This window comes from Clinocottus analis, unplaced genomic scaffold (assembly GCF_023055335.1).
Source record: "Clinocottus analis isolate CAN_PGR_092001 unplaced genomic scaffold, fCliAna1.0.p SCAF_19, whole genome shotgun sequence".
Taxonomy (NCBI): Eukaryota; Metazoa; Chordata; class Actinopteri; order Perciformes; family Cottidae; genus Clinocottus; species Clinocottus analis.
The window spans coordinates 3,564,732-3,578,979 of NW_027175920.1; the positions used below are offsets into that span (position 1 = coordinate 3,564,732).

Consider the following 14,248-nt stretch of genomic DNA (forward strand, 5'->3'; position numbering starts at 1 on the left):
GCTTATCCGTTGTCATTTTGTGTTCCTCCCTTAGGATTAGACTTGTGTCTTGTTAATGAAAAACTCATCAGATATCAGAGCAGTTCCCTAAGGAACCAAGCAGGGTTATGAGACACAGGTCAGATTAAGACCCTGTTTTGTGTGTGTGTGTGTGTGTGTGTGTGTGTGTGTGTGTGTGTGTGTGTGTGTGTGTGTGTGTGTGTGTGTGTGTGTGTGTGTGTGAGTATGTTACATACAGATAGAGGGTGTGAGTGAGCTGCATAGTGGTATTTAATTTTCCAAGATGGGGGATTATCACCGGCAGAATTTGATCATTCCGCTCTGATCAGGATGTTCAATCACAGCTTATCCCAAATATTAAACTCTCAGTCTTTTGCCCCCCCCTTTCCTCTCAATCCCTCACACACTCACACACACACACACAAACACATTTCCACACGTACAGACTCCAACTGCCGAGGTCCTCATTGAGTAAAGTGGCCCGCTGAGCCCACTGTTGCGGCGGTGTGTGTGATTGTTCAGCCACCTGGTCACCTCAGGGAAGTGGGTGGCGTGGGGGAGGGGGCATTGTGGGGTGGGGATGCTCGGCTTTAGCGTCTTATGGAGGCGGCTGAGGAGAGTAAATTAAAAAACTGTTTCGTCTAATCCGGAGCACCAAGAACAAGTGGCACACGCTCCAAAATCGGATCCCTCGTATTACATGGATCTAGAGGGGCTTAAGAACACACAAACATTCCCTCAAATGAAATGCACACATGCACTTACATGCATACATACACACTTGTACCTTGCTGCTAAATACTCTGTGATTGTGTCCCGGGACAGCCGGATGGAGGGAGGGTGGGAGGGAACGGGACGACGGGAGGTACGGTGCCCTGATCTGCACTCTCATTTTCAGCCTGGAGATCTGCACCCGGGACATCTGGGTCACATCATTACTGCAATCTTCTGCTTGTTCATTCCCAGCTTTAAAGGGCTTAGAGTGACAGGCCTACAGACAAGCGTTCATACAAAGCACACACACACACACACACACACACACACACACACACACACACACACACACACACACACACACACACACACACAGACAGACACAGATATAGCCCTATATAGAACATGTAACAATCATTGACAGTGAAATAAAAGCATGTCTGAAAAGGATTTGATGCTGTGCAGAAACTAAGCAGTACACACATGCTGTTTGAAGATGTGTATGTAGCAGTGAAATATTTCTGTAGCTCACAAAATGTATTTGTGAATATAAATTATGCTAAAAATGACCAAGAGAGGACTAGTTACACGTTTCTCTGCAGCAGGCACCTGTCAAAATGTTTCGTGAGGAACATAAATTCACCTTTACGGTTAGAAAAACGTTTTAGGAGCTACTGAGGCTGTCGACTCTGTCTGGTGCACGTACATCGCCCTCTAGTGGTAAAAAGCTGGTTTTACATCAGAGTAGTCGTTCTGGTTGTTCACCGCCAGAGGGCGCTGTTGGTCAACACAGCTGAGAAGATAGAGGGAGAAGATCAAAAGTTGTAAAAAGCTCCATTAAATATAGTTAGTATTAACTTCTTTTTTTTTTTAAGTGTATCGTTTTGCTGTATTTGCTGTCATATTGTCAAATATAAAATAAAAAACAAGATATTTTTTGGGGGGTTTGACACATCGACACAATTAATTTAGTATAAATGACACTATACCATAACTTACTATATTATATTTGATATTGTAGATCATATTGCTTTAGAATATTTTACTTCTATTATTTTATTTATTATTTGTTTTATGTAATAATTAGTATTAATGTTGTACTTTTTCTATTTATCTCTACTTATGTCCTTGTGCTGCAGCTAATCAATCAACAAATGAATTAGCATTTATTTATCCATCCATCCTAATCATACATATTGCTGTCTTATCTGTCTTTAATTAAATAATATTCAAATTTATGTTTAAATTAGAGTGAATGTATGGTAATTCAATATAAAAATGTTGGGTTAGAACTAAGACACCAATGCAGGGTGCCATGAACGTGAGTACTATTTGAATGTACAACAAGGGTATATGTATACTATATTACGACGTTATCGGTGCTTTACATAATCACAACAGGTGAAGGTTACCTTAAAAACTGTGCTCCAGGTGAGGCTCGAACTCACAACCTCGGCATTGCTCTGCTGCATACTGTCATATAAGTACCGCGCGCTAACCGATTGCGCCACTGGAGCTTCGGCGAACACCGGCCAGGATTTTTGAAATCTACGAAAGGTTTTGAAGGACAGACAACTTCAGTTTTGTTCAGCATTTATTCTATGTTTACAAATTCTTGTTCTGGAAAGCTTTGGACGTAATGGAGACGTACTGGAGACCAGGTGAGGGACACCGGTGTCACATGGAGTACAGCAGACAATGTGCTGCGTTCAAGTACCTCTCAGAAAGCTCCGACTTTCAAGTTCAACAGTGGAAATTCTGTTTAATAGTTTGTTTAATAGTTAGAAGAATGAGCTGTGTTGTTTTACTAATAACCCAAATAGGCTTCTTAGGCTTCTCAGAAAAAGATTTTTGTACTTTTTAGCAGCTAAATTACCTGCCATTTAAAATGTCTCGACATCATCATTTACGCATGCAAAGTTAATTCCAAGATATAAATAAAAAGCAGCCTGTTTTTTTTTCTTCAAAACAACTCGTAAAATCAAGACATAAGTAGAAGGAATCTGTAAAAAAGAAAAAAAAAAAAAAAAAAAAAACAAGTTTACAAGCTTTATTTCATTTGAGTCTAAAGAAAGATGAGTCTCGAGGAAATGTGTGGTGACAGTTCAGGGGAGATCTTTTCCCATATAGGTCAGGAAATGGTTTCACCACAAAGTTGAGGGCACACGCAATTTCCTTTGGTGTGTGAACTTGACTTGCCCGCACAGATCCTTGATCTCAACCTCATCCAACACCTTTGAGATGAATCGAACAACACCTGTGGCGGAGCTCACATATCCTCCCATGGCCGAATTAAAGTAAATCCCTGCAACCAAATTTGGGTATAGCAGCATGTTAGTGCCCATGCTTTTGGACGGACATACTCAACAATCACATATGTATAGTTGTCCACATACGTTTGGCTACTATGTAGTTTATATACTGGGCAAAAGTGCAAGAGTCACATGTGCAGTCATTACATCATGATGAAACGGATGACATGACAGGCATGTTAAATAAATCTGCTGAGGCTTTTTTTTATTTTCATCCCCTGCAGTCCCACATGTATTATAAGACCAAATCCAATTACACCATGTCAGGTTTAAGCTGAATAATGTGATTTACTCTCTCCCTCTGTTTCTGATTTTCACCTTCAGGGGAAACCACAGACAGTAAAGAATGAATATAGAAGACACAACAACACACAGCAATTACACCAGTTGATGTGGGCATGTTTTTAAAGCGAAGGAAAAGCACATGTAGTACCTTTAGGCAAGCTTCCAGGAACATGATTCAAAATCCCCTCAAGAGCAACACAAAGAGAGGCAGAGAGACGGAGTAGGTGGCTGGGAGACGGGGCCGCCTGTCAGGATGTAACACCACCAAATGACTCACCGAGACTGGCCATCATAATCCTACATTTGTTTTGTTTTTTTTGTTTTTATTATTCTCAGCATATTCATAATTCAACACATGACATACAGGAAACACTAACATAAACATTCTGAATGAAAGAGAAGAAATCATCGGCGGAGGCTCTCGCCTCAAAGACATGCGGCGGCGATGCCAGTTTTAAAAACTCATGATGAAACACACCTGAAGGCCGGATGGGCTCACCGGCAACTTTTTGAGGCATCGCCCTCTGGCAACATGCAGCATCGAGAAGGAGATAGAGAGAGAGAGAGAGAGAGAGAGAGAGAGAGAGAGAGAGAGAGAGAGAGAGAGAGAAGACTTGAAAACAGGAGAAACTTGACCGTTGTTTATAAGGAACAATGAAGAAATAACTAGCTAACAACTGCTGGCAAAGTTGCTCATCTTTTTTTGGCCTCAAAATGTTGCCGGTCCATTACAGTCTTGAGGAAAATATGACAGATCCATGCCCTTTTCTGCTGCAAAGGAAGTGCTTTAGTACCCCATGTTAGGGCTAGGTAGGTACAGTCGGCCATAGAAATAGGATGAGTAGATTTACAGTGCTTTAATGAGATATACAATATAATATACAGTGATTCATGAGGGAGGCGCGTGCTGTGTGATGTAAGCCGGCTCTCTATTTCTTTTCCTTGTTATATTTTCAGACCTGCAAATTTCTCCTGAATTATTGACGGCTTTTTTTTTTTTTTTAGGTATTTGTGAAACAATGTCTCCAGGTCATCATTCTTCAACACCGGCTCATGGATTTAAACCTCAACAAGAGCTGGAAAACCTGCAGGTTAAACACAAGTCAAAGCAGCTGGGGGGTGTTTTTGTTACCCCCCAAAAAAAGGCTGCTCCTTCAGTTTATAGTGCATTTTCTTTTTAACGTCAGCGTTGGACATTTGCCTCTTCTCCCGTGTTAAAAAAAAACTCGATCGATGCAATCCCACCCTCTACCCCAAAGTAATCCAGCCCCATGCCCCCACCCATTGCCCCACCCAAAATAACTTTATACAAACTGATAAAACGTCACAACAATTTACCATCAACACAAAAAAAGTTGCACAAAAATCTGTCGTGATGTTTATCCATAAAAACTAAGAACAGCACATGTCAACATCCCGTCATATGTGATGTTGGCATTATCATAAATACACTCTCTCTCTCTCTCTCTCTTTCTCTTACTCTCTCTCTCTCTGTCTTTCTCTCTCTCTCACACACACACACACACACACACACACACACACACACACACACACATGCACCCAAATACAGTATTTACACATTCCCAGCATGACAGACAGGCAGCACTTGCAGTCAGGTCAGGCGTATGTTTCTATTGCATCACAGCTCGGGACGTCCTTCTGTTGCCAAACAGTTTAAGGATTCTGGATTAGAAAAGCATTTCAAGGTCTAAAAGAATCTAATGAGAGAATAGGAGGTGAGAATTTGTTAGTTATTATGCAGCGAAGGCGTCAGAGGATCCGCGCCGGTTCAGTCGTGGATGACGATGGGGCCTCGCATCCTCAAGCTGGGGTGAGGCTGCGGAGGGGCGAGGACGAGCCCCTGCGGCGGGGCCTGGGCGACCCTGCGCAGGGTGATCTGCTCGCACGGCTGCCGACAAGCGTGCCTCAGCTGGGAGCGGGACAGCAGCCGCCTGGCCCTCCTGGAGGCGTGGAGACGAGACGGGACATAAGTGCAGAAGAAGACACACAGATGCCAAGCTAATGTTAGTCAAAAACTCCAAATTGAAAGTTCTTTCTTGACCTTGGAAAAAAGGAGTTAGTAGTCGTCACAGCAACAGTGGTAGACTAAATAATCTCACCAGGTTTCCAAATTACCGTTGCCAAGTTCAGGAATTCATTTATTTTTATCTCAATTGTTCAGACCATCACGGATGAGAAGTCTGTAAATTGCTCAGGAAAAAGTGGAATTTTAAGCTACAATTTCAGGACGACTCTGCGACTCCGACTGCTGAGGAAGACTGTGGGATCAAATAAAGGCTGGTTGTTTCTCCCCATTCACAGTCTTTGTGCTAAGCTAAGCTAACCAGCTGCAGTTGGCAGCGGCATTTTAAAAAATAAAATAAAAAGATTTTATTGATCTTCTCAGCCACATTTCACCACGGAAGAATACGCATATTAAGAAAATTGAAGGTGGCTGTTAACTGCGCATTTTGGATTTGTTTGTTGTCTTATTTTCTTTTTTTATTACTTTCAAAGACAACGGTTTCATTCTTCATGAAATAACACTCGCTAAGCTTCATACATTATTGGTCCGAATACATTATTTATACGGAGGTTTGGTGCCCTGGATGACAGCCCGCAGTAAAAAAGGCTTCCAACACATATAAACAATGATGAAACTGGCTTTGGGCTGTCGGCTTTGTGAGATGGATTATTAGTCATAAAGGCCGTTGGTTTATCAGCAGTTTGACAACGATGCATGCAACTGGTAATGGATCACTTGATTGTTTGGTTGTACAAATGCTGTCATGACTCAACCTTTAACACTGTTTAAAGCAGTGTGTCCTCTCTGTGGCAGCACATGGAACAAGCAACAGCTTCACGTGGAGAAACTAATACAGAAAGAATACTACAAACTTTAAGTTGCTTAAAATGGTTCAACGCAAGGCGAAATGTTCAGTTTTAAGGCACCAAATTTAGCTTCCAGGCTTTTGAGGAGTAATTAGAAACAACCACTTTTTCTCATTTCTTTTATTGAGCATCAGTAGTAGAATAACGAATACACACCTCTGTTACGAGGAAAGAGAGAGGGACTTCTCTGCAGGATTTTCAGACTCATAAAGGAGCTTGCTGGTCATTTGCAGACCGCAGTGGGCTTTGTGCCGTTACAGGAAAGCTCTTGTAACAGCCCACAGCAACCCAACACTAAACTACAGGGCCGTGGGGCACATGCACACTAATGGAATTCATTTGCAGACACAAAATACACAAGCACAACGTATAGGTGATTCGTGCTTTCCTTCAGGGGGCCAAGAAACACACTTTCAGATTTAATGCCCAGCCCTCGTCTTTTCTTCCTCGTTCGCTGCTTTCTCAGCAGCAGCACGGATGTTTTTCTTGTGTTGTGAACAGGAAAACACATCCGTTCCCTCCAGATCCCAGCTGTTGATCAAATGAGCACTCGTGAAGACCCTGCAAAAATGATGCGCCTGCATGTGCATCCAAGTACAGTTAAATAGGCCTAAACAGTGCATGCAACAGTCGTGCATCTGCACACGCGCCCATCAAGTACAATGAACCCTGGGATTATTACACAGCACGACATACGTACACGGTCACTGAGCGTTACAGCAGAATGGGAAGCAGAGAAAAGATTTGCAGGTTTAGCTCCGGTGGCACATTATCTAAAGCTCTGCTGTTTGTTTGCTCAGCTGGCAACTGGGAGGAGGAAAGCACACACGTAAATCCAACACGCTCAAATTTATCAAGCTTTCTCATTTACATTGTTGTTTCTCTTTCTCTCATTGTGTTTTCAAATATATCCCAGTTTTATCCTGTTATTCATCTGTCCAATTTAACTTCTGCGTATTTCATTTGAGGTACATTATTGGAAGGCCTGCACAGATTATTTACTTCAGTAAAAGTATCAATACAGGAGTATCATCATCAAAATGTACTTTAAGTATTATAAGTACTCATTCTGCTGGAACATGTCTCCTTTGACTAATATATTTTATGAATTTATGATATCACTAGATCATTTTATACTGTTGCATTGATGCATAATAAACAACAATAACTACATCGTAGCAAAATAAATAAATGAAATTGGTTAGGAAAGAAGAAATTATGTTTTTTGTATTTTTTTTAAACTTTTCTTTAATGTTTGATTTTTTGTGAAATATTGGATAATTTTATCATTTTCGGCCCCACCTTTAAACGTTTAAATGTAACTATCTGAGAAGTTTACAACCACATGTTGTATTTTTAGGATTGTATCATATGTTTGTCTTAATTCAAATCTGCTTAGTAACAACAACTGTTATATAAAAGTAATGCAGTATCAAGTACAAGATTTTCCTCTGAAATGGGCGTATAAAGTAGCATAAAACGCAAATAAAGAAAAGAACAGACACATAAATACTTCAGTTAAGTACTTAAATAAATGTAGTTTGCTACTTTCCACCAATGATCATGTATCTCAGTCGTTTAACTACCAAATCATTTTCTTCATCTTCCTTTTTAAACACATGAACTTGATTTTTTTGAACTGAAGGATTACAATGAGATTATCTACAAACATTCATGGTTCCCTGAGGATGAATCCTAATGACCTTGTTGATCCTCTGACTTTACCTGTCATGCCGTCATGAATTTGTTCAGAGTGAAAAATATTGACTGTGAGATGGATTGCGATGAAATTTCCAGATTGTTTTAGTCTCCTGAGGAAAATTCATGGTTCCCAGAGGATGAATCCTAATAACGTTTTTCATATGGCGCCATCGGTAAGCAGACATTTTTGCTCGCCATAAAATAAAGTACAGGCATCAACTTCCCGCCACAGGATGATACAATTATGATGACAAGATCTCCTGACTTCATCAGCTTTGTCATAAGGACAACATGTCAGTGACACATTCTTATCTTATTTTTGTCCGGTGTAGCAGTTTGAATTGTGCATATGAAGAAAAGTGTTAATGTCCCTCTCTATTCCTCGCTCTATTTGTCTTTCTTGCCTCTTTTGAATAAGTGAGAGTGATCTCCCACTATTTGTCTCTGCTTTGTGAACACGTTCTTCGGAGAAAGAGTCGGAGATGGGGAGAAAATTAAACTTCCCATCTCGTCTTTCATTAGCGGCAGCCGTTCAGAGCAGATCTATTCACGTCCTTTATTCAGAGAAGCATTCATTTTCTCTGCAAGAGGAGCAAACAACAGCGTAATATAATAAAGGGACAGTATTCAACACAACAGCCATGTTGCTATTGTAAGTGAGTGATCCGTACGAGTGCAGCCATGGTTAATGTGGTAATGATATTTCCACTCAGGGCCCGGCGCTGCCTGGCTCCTCGCTGGCCTATCCGCACCAGTCAGCTGCGCTAATTTTAGCCTCTGTGATCTGAAGGCGGCTACGAGGGCCGGGCGCCATGGCTCATTTAGACACAGGCTTAATGGGAGAACATCTTTCTCTCTCACAGCGAGACGCGCAAACATTGACTCATTGTGTGCATGTGTGTGTGAGAGTGTGTGTCTGTCCACGTGTGGGAAAAATGAATAGAGACTGATTTTTTATGTGCCAAACATAAATGCATGTTTATTCAATCAGGTGGACCATAAAATGTGTAGAGTGAGAATTTGCTGTTTGTGGTTTTTGAGATATTTATGTTTTTAATCTAACATAATACCTGTATTGAAGTCATCAGCAAGTTGTTTTAATTAATTCCAGCAGTTTATAAAGGAGCTCAATATATTTGATTGTCATTTGTTCAGCATCAGCTGAATGCTTCATCACATCTTACACAATTCCCTTTGATTCAATTTGAGTCTTGAAAAAAATTGAATATCTCTGCAAATGCAACATATAATACTTAATACTACGAGCGGACAGCAGCTCAACATGCAAACATACACAAAACGGCAGTGCTCACATGCAGCGTCTTAGTTGATTAGTCGACTAGTCGGTCATTTTGTTTATAGTCAACTTAGATTTCTTCTGTCGATTCGTTATTTTTTAAGTTATTTTGCATGTTTATTTCAGATAGTTATTAGCACATCTCTGGAAAACACAATATTGAAAGTGGTGCCGTTAACCAGATATAATGTTTACTACGTTTAACATTCTTGTTCAGGGTGTTTGTGCAAATATTAGTACTGAACACAAAGTACAGTTGAGGCTGATGGGAAAGTTCTTAGTTTTGTGAATTATTTCAGTTCATCCTGAGATGAATATCGATGTTTGTTTTAAGTATCATGGCGATCTGTTTTGTTGAGACATTTCACATAAAAAAAATAATAATCAAGCTCTTATATTGGCAAAGTTCTTTGGCCAAATCGTTTACTGAGAATCTGAGCGTTTTAAAATATTGAGTTCATTAGTCAAAGTCCCACCAACATGTCGACAAAAACGTCGAGGATTTTTTTTTTCTTCCATTTTTCCTTTCTTATGTGTGGCTAGGTGTTCAATTATAATGTTAGAGAGCATTTCTGTGAATGCCCAGTACTTAAAACAAAGTATATTTAGCCACTATTATTAAGCCCAGCATGGTGTATCTCTGACAGGTGACACCATTCTCCTCCTGTAAGCTGCTTCTGAATCCTAAACTCAAGCAAAGACCTCATATCTACAAAACATTAGGCCAAATTACTATGAATGGCCCAACTGGGATCTTCATCTAAATGCCATGACCCCCTCACTGAATCCTGCAGAAAGTCCTTTCTATTGGCTTGAAAATATTGGAAATCAAGAGAAAAAAAAAGAAAAGGTTATGGAGAATATTAAATCCTGCGAAGTAGCTACAACCCCCGAGTTTCCAGAAAAACACGGCCGCTTTTATCCTCAGACATGTTTCCCTCAAAACTGGTGATTTTACTGTGTTTCATATCTGTGTGAGCTGCATTAGTGTTTCGGTGAAAATAAACACTACATTTCAATGGCATTGTGTGTGTGTGCGTGTGTGTGTGTGTGTGTGTGTGTGTGTGTGTGTGTGTGTGTGTGTGTGTGTGTGTGTGTGTGCACTACACGGCCGTCTGAGGTCGACGCAGGACAAAAATAACATCTGCCACAGCTGAGTTACTCATATGCTGTGACTGGTCACTCAGCATCACTTGCTTTCTCTCCTCACACGCACACAGTCAGCCAATCAGAGGTTTGAAAAGTGTCACCTTTGCTTACCTGGTCTCCCGGGTGACAAGGAAGAAGCTGTCATCGGGGGCATCGATCCAGTTGGGGCGCCTCTTGCGGATCATGACGCCACCTCGGGTGTTTCCACTGCTGCTGCTGCGGCCGTTATGCTGCAAAAAAAAAGCAATTATGTTTTTAATTTTCTTACAATTAATGGTGATTTTATTTTTTTTAAGTATGTAAGACACCTACCAGGATGGGTCCACCTGTTGTACCCGGGTTATCCGCTAAAAAGAAGAGAAAGAGGCAAAGTATGTAGGAGGAAATCTGTTTTCTTTAGAAACAAATTGATCACTTTTCCTGGATACAAGTGATGCAACAAATGACTGTGTTTCAATTTCAATAAAAATAGTGATGTTACCAATAAAAAACAAAGTGTCAGACTGAAGTTGAATCCAAATTATCCAAATGAGCCCCATCTGCTGATTCGTTTTCATTACAATTAGTTGTCATTCTCTCCAACGAGCTAGTTAAGTTAAGAAATGGCAGAATAGGTTATGAGCTCCGGGTGTATTTCCACTAATTTGATTTTATAAAGCAAAAGGATGACAAGGACATTGGATATCAACACGATTTGGTCCCCAAGATTCATTCACATCTTAAGTAACTCAGTTAAAACAGGACTTATTTTTTAATTTTTATTATTTTTTGGGGCCAGGGGGGTTTAACAGATGAAAACAAGCAAATTACCTTTTGCTTATAAGCAAAAACCCTTTTATTATTAAATACATCACGCTACTTTTGTGTAATTCAGCAGCTGTTCAAAGAGATGCGTGTGTGTGTGTGTGTGTGTGTACCTGTGCGTCTGTCCGGCTCAGCCCTGCTGTGGTGGTGGTAGCTGCGTTTTCCCAGCATCCCGTGGGGGCCGTGCGGGAGAGAGGAGAGGAGGCGTCGAGGGGGAGGCGTCTGCAGGCCCGGCGTGCGGTGGGAGCGAGGGACGTGGGCTGCTGGACGGGACTCTGGAAAGAGACACCACACTGGAGCTGCATCAACTGGCTCCTACCTGAACGATGCCTACTCATATTATTGTGATTTGATATTCAGTGCAGCCGTACTGCTCAAACACGGCTTGTGTGTGTGTGTCGATTTACCTAGAAATTGGACAACGCTGGTCAGAGTGCTCCTTTGGGCGGCTCTGGTTTTGGGTAGGCGAGTCCCCTGCCCTTCCGATGCCCTTAACATGTCTAAACCAAACACACACACACATTTTTACAAACCAGTGCAGTGTCTCAGTGACTTATGATCCCCCTCTGGTCTCTCTATCCACTGAGATACTGTTTGACATTTCTGCAGAACTATATGAGTGAAAAAAAGCCAGGTTGTTGGTAGAATTGTGTAAAAATCAGTCTTGTTGGTGATAAGATGTCAGGATGTGAATGAAAACAACCTCTTTTCATGTTTAAAAAGAATGATGCAATAACTCAGAGGCGTTGACGTGGTGACTTACTTTCATGGATGGTATGTCCACTTAAAAAACAATCTCTGACAGCATGCACATACAGAGATGCGAGTACATGCACACACACACAAAACAATAAAACGCATCGTAAACGCACAATAAAATACGGAGGTAATATGACAGCAGGCACTGACGGTTGAGTCCATGCTGGGGGAGGGAGGCATGTCTTTATGGTTCCTCTGAGTGTGGCGGAGTTGATGGACAGATAACACGGGACACATGAAGCACAAGGACTCGGAAGAAGATGCTTTCAGGTGTGACTTTATTGGAGGTCGACTCTCACATTCACACGGTGATGAAAGAAAAAAAGAGAGCAAAAAAGAGGTAGAAGATGAGATGAGAATATATTGCAACAGTTGTTAGAAAATGAAGGACGAGGAGGCGGAGTGGAGGGGGAGAGAAATGGCTCTGAATGGCAAATCCTGTCTGCAGGATTTACAAGCGCAAAAGAGGCAACATGATGGATTCACATGAACATTGCACGACTTTGAACACAGGAGAACAGCTGAGCGGATGGTATGACGAGGGACCGTCCAAGAGGACATGGTCCAGCTGATGACTCCTGATCTACAGCGGGAGACACAGCCAGCAGCAAAGAAGTCAAGCAGCGAGTTATATATTGTACCAAACAAAAGAAATTCGGTCCTTACTTCATCCTCAACCTCCCTTCTTTCAAGTTTTATCAGTCCGAAACAAGTCTGAAGCTCATTATCGACCCAAACACAATTCATTTTACACACATGAGGAAAAATGAGTGCGCGAAAAAACAAAAACAAGATGGTGATGGCAAACACACTGAAGCCGAGGTTTAGTATTTACAATAAACATTCGTGGCTGCGACAACTCGTTCCGTCATGACAGCACAGAGTGGGCTCGCCGTGACCAGAGGCGCCGTGCAAAATAGAGCTTCTCTTAGTAAAATACATCTTCTCTACGGCTAACTTTAGCAAGTACATGGCTCAGACTAGAATATGAGTTCTATTGGATTACAGTCTACTGGTTAATGACAGGAGCAAATTCAGTTACTATGTTTGGGTGTGTGTGTGTGTGTGTTTTTAAAGTGTGTGCAGGCGTGCGTGTGTAGAAAAGCTCTGTTTAACCAATAAATCTTTGTGTATAATTCCAACGATGGCTTTCAGTTCACAGTGACCAAGGACCTTAACACATAAAAGAATGAAACAATTGGAAAAAAAAAAAACACGAATGAAATGATGATCGAAACTCATAGTTATGAGGACAGGCAGTCTTTATTGGAAACAGGGGGTGGGAGAATACAAAAACCAAAATAATAATAATAACAATAATAAAAACAGAAAGAGACAGAAGGGGAAGTGGGGGCGCAGAGATGGGGGGGGGGGGGGTGATGGTGGGACAATCAGGGAAGGGAGGCGAGTGAGTGAGTGAGTGAGTGTGTGTGTGTGTGTTTCTGTATGTCTGCATATGTTGTGTTTTGTCTGCAGGTGTGTGTGAATGTGTGTGTGTGTGTTCATGTGGCAGAAGTTAGGAGGAATTGAAAGAGCTCTTACACTCTGCCTTTATGGACCCACAGTTAATGGGAACAAAGGGCCGGCGCGCAGCACGGCGCAGCCTGATGATGTCACGGCACATGTGCCGGGCCAGCTTGGTGAGGCGGGTGGCCTGCAGCAGGAAAGCCTGCTTGGTCTTCATGGAGGACTTCGGGCTGCCGCTGTTTCGCATCGGCACCATGTGATTAGACTGGCGAGGAGCGTGGCCCCGTGACCGAGGCTCCTGGGAGGGAAAGATTAAAAACAGCCATGAGCTTAAAAAACGGTTGAGGCGCTTAGAAAATTTAAAAAAAAACAAACAAACAAACATTTTCCTAAGAAAACACCACTTTTGGGTTGTTTGGCGTATGTTTATGTTCTCTCCCAACTTTGAACTTTTAATTAATGAATAGATTTAACAGTTGCAAATCCTTGAATTCTTTAAAAGTGTGCTAATGCATTGAGAGCTGTCGTTTAAAAGCTACATGCATTTACACCTACTTGTCATCCTAGATAACAAGGTGCTAAAATTGTAACACCACATAGAGAAGTTGACACAAAAGACCAACATTTTAGCTTTAAGATAAAAAAATAAAATAAAAAACACACACCAACAGATTTTTCCTTCATTAAGGTTAATATTTTAAGGTTGTTTCAGTTGTTGACTTGACTCTTTGTGGCGCTGTTGAACTGCATGGGCAACAATGGGCAATATATTACAATCCCCTCTCTCTGTAGAAAGAGGGGATTGTAATATTTTGCCCATCCTGTTTATATCAATGAGGGTTTCTACACTTTGAAAAAAATACCATAA

The 14,248-nt window shown here is 41.4% G+C and overlaps 1 protein-coding gene and 1 non-coding gene across 3 annotated transcripts in view; both read right to left on the reverse strand.

Moving 5' to 3' along the window:
* Nucleotides 1-2,137: 2,137 nt before the first annotated feature.
* trnai-uau (transfer RNA isoleucine (anticodon UAU)) lies at nt 2,138-2,231 on the reverse strand. Its single transcript has 2 exons — nt 2,194-2,231; nt 2,138-2,173 (listed from the first exon to the last, which is right to left on the reverse strand). It is a non-coding gene; the product is annotated as a tRNA-Ile (tRNA).
* A 564-nt stretch (nt 2,232-2,795) lies between these two features.
* The window catches only part of mta3 (metastasis associated 1 family, member 3), a 28,718-nt gene continuing 17,265 nt past the window's right edge, over nt 2,796-14,248 (reverse strand). For both annotated transcript variants that reach the window (XM_068583028.1, XM_068583027.1), the window contains exons 14-19: nt 13,456-13,678; nt 11,562-11,654; nt 11,268-11,429; nt 10,663-10,697; nt 10,462-10,580; nt 2,796-5,272 (exon numbers count right to left, since the gene is read on the reverse strand). In XM_068583028.1, the coding sequence (XP_068439129.1) occupies nt 5,101-5,272; nt 10,462-10,580; nt 10,663-10,697; nt 11,268-11,429; nt 11,562-11,654; nt 13,456-13,678 (804 nt within the window). In that variant the 3' untranslated portion in view covers nt 2,796-5,100. The remainder of the gene's footprint in view (nt 5,273-10,461; nt 10,581-10,662; nt 10,698-11,267; nt 11,430-11,561; nt 11,655-13,455; nt 13,679-14,248) is intronic.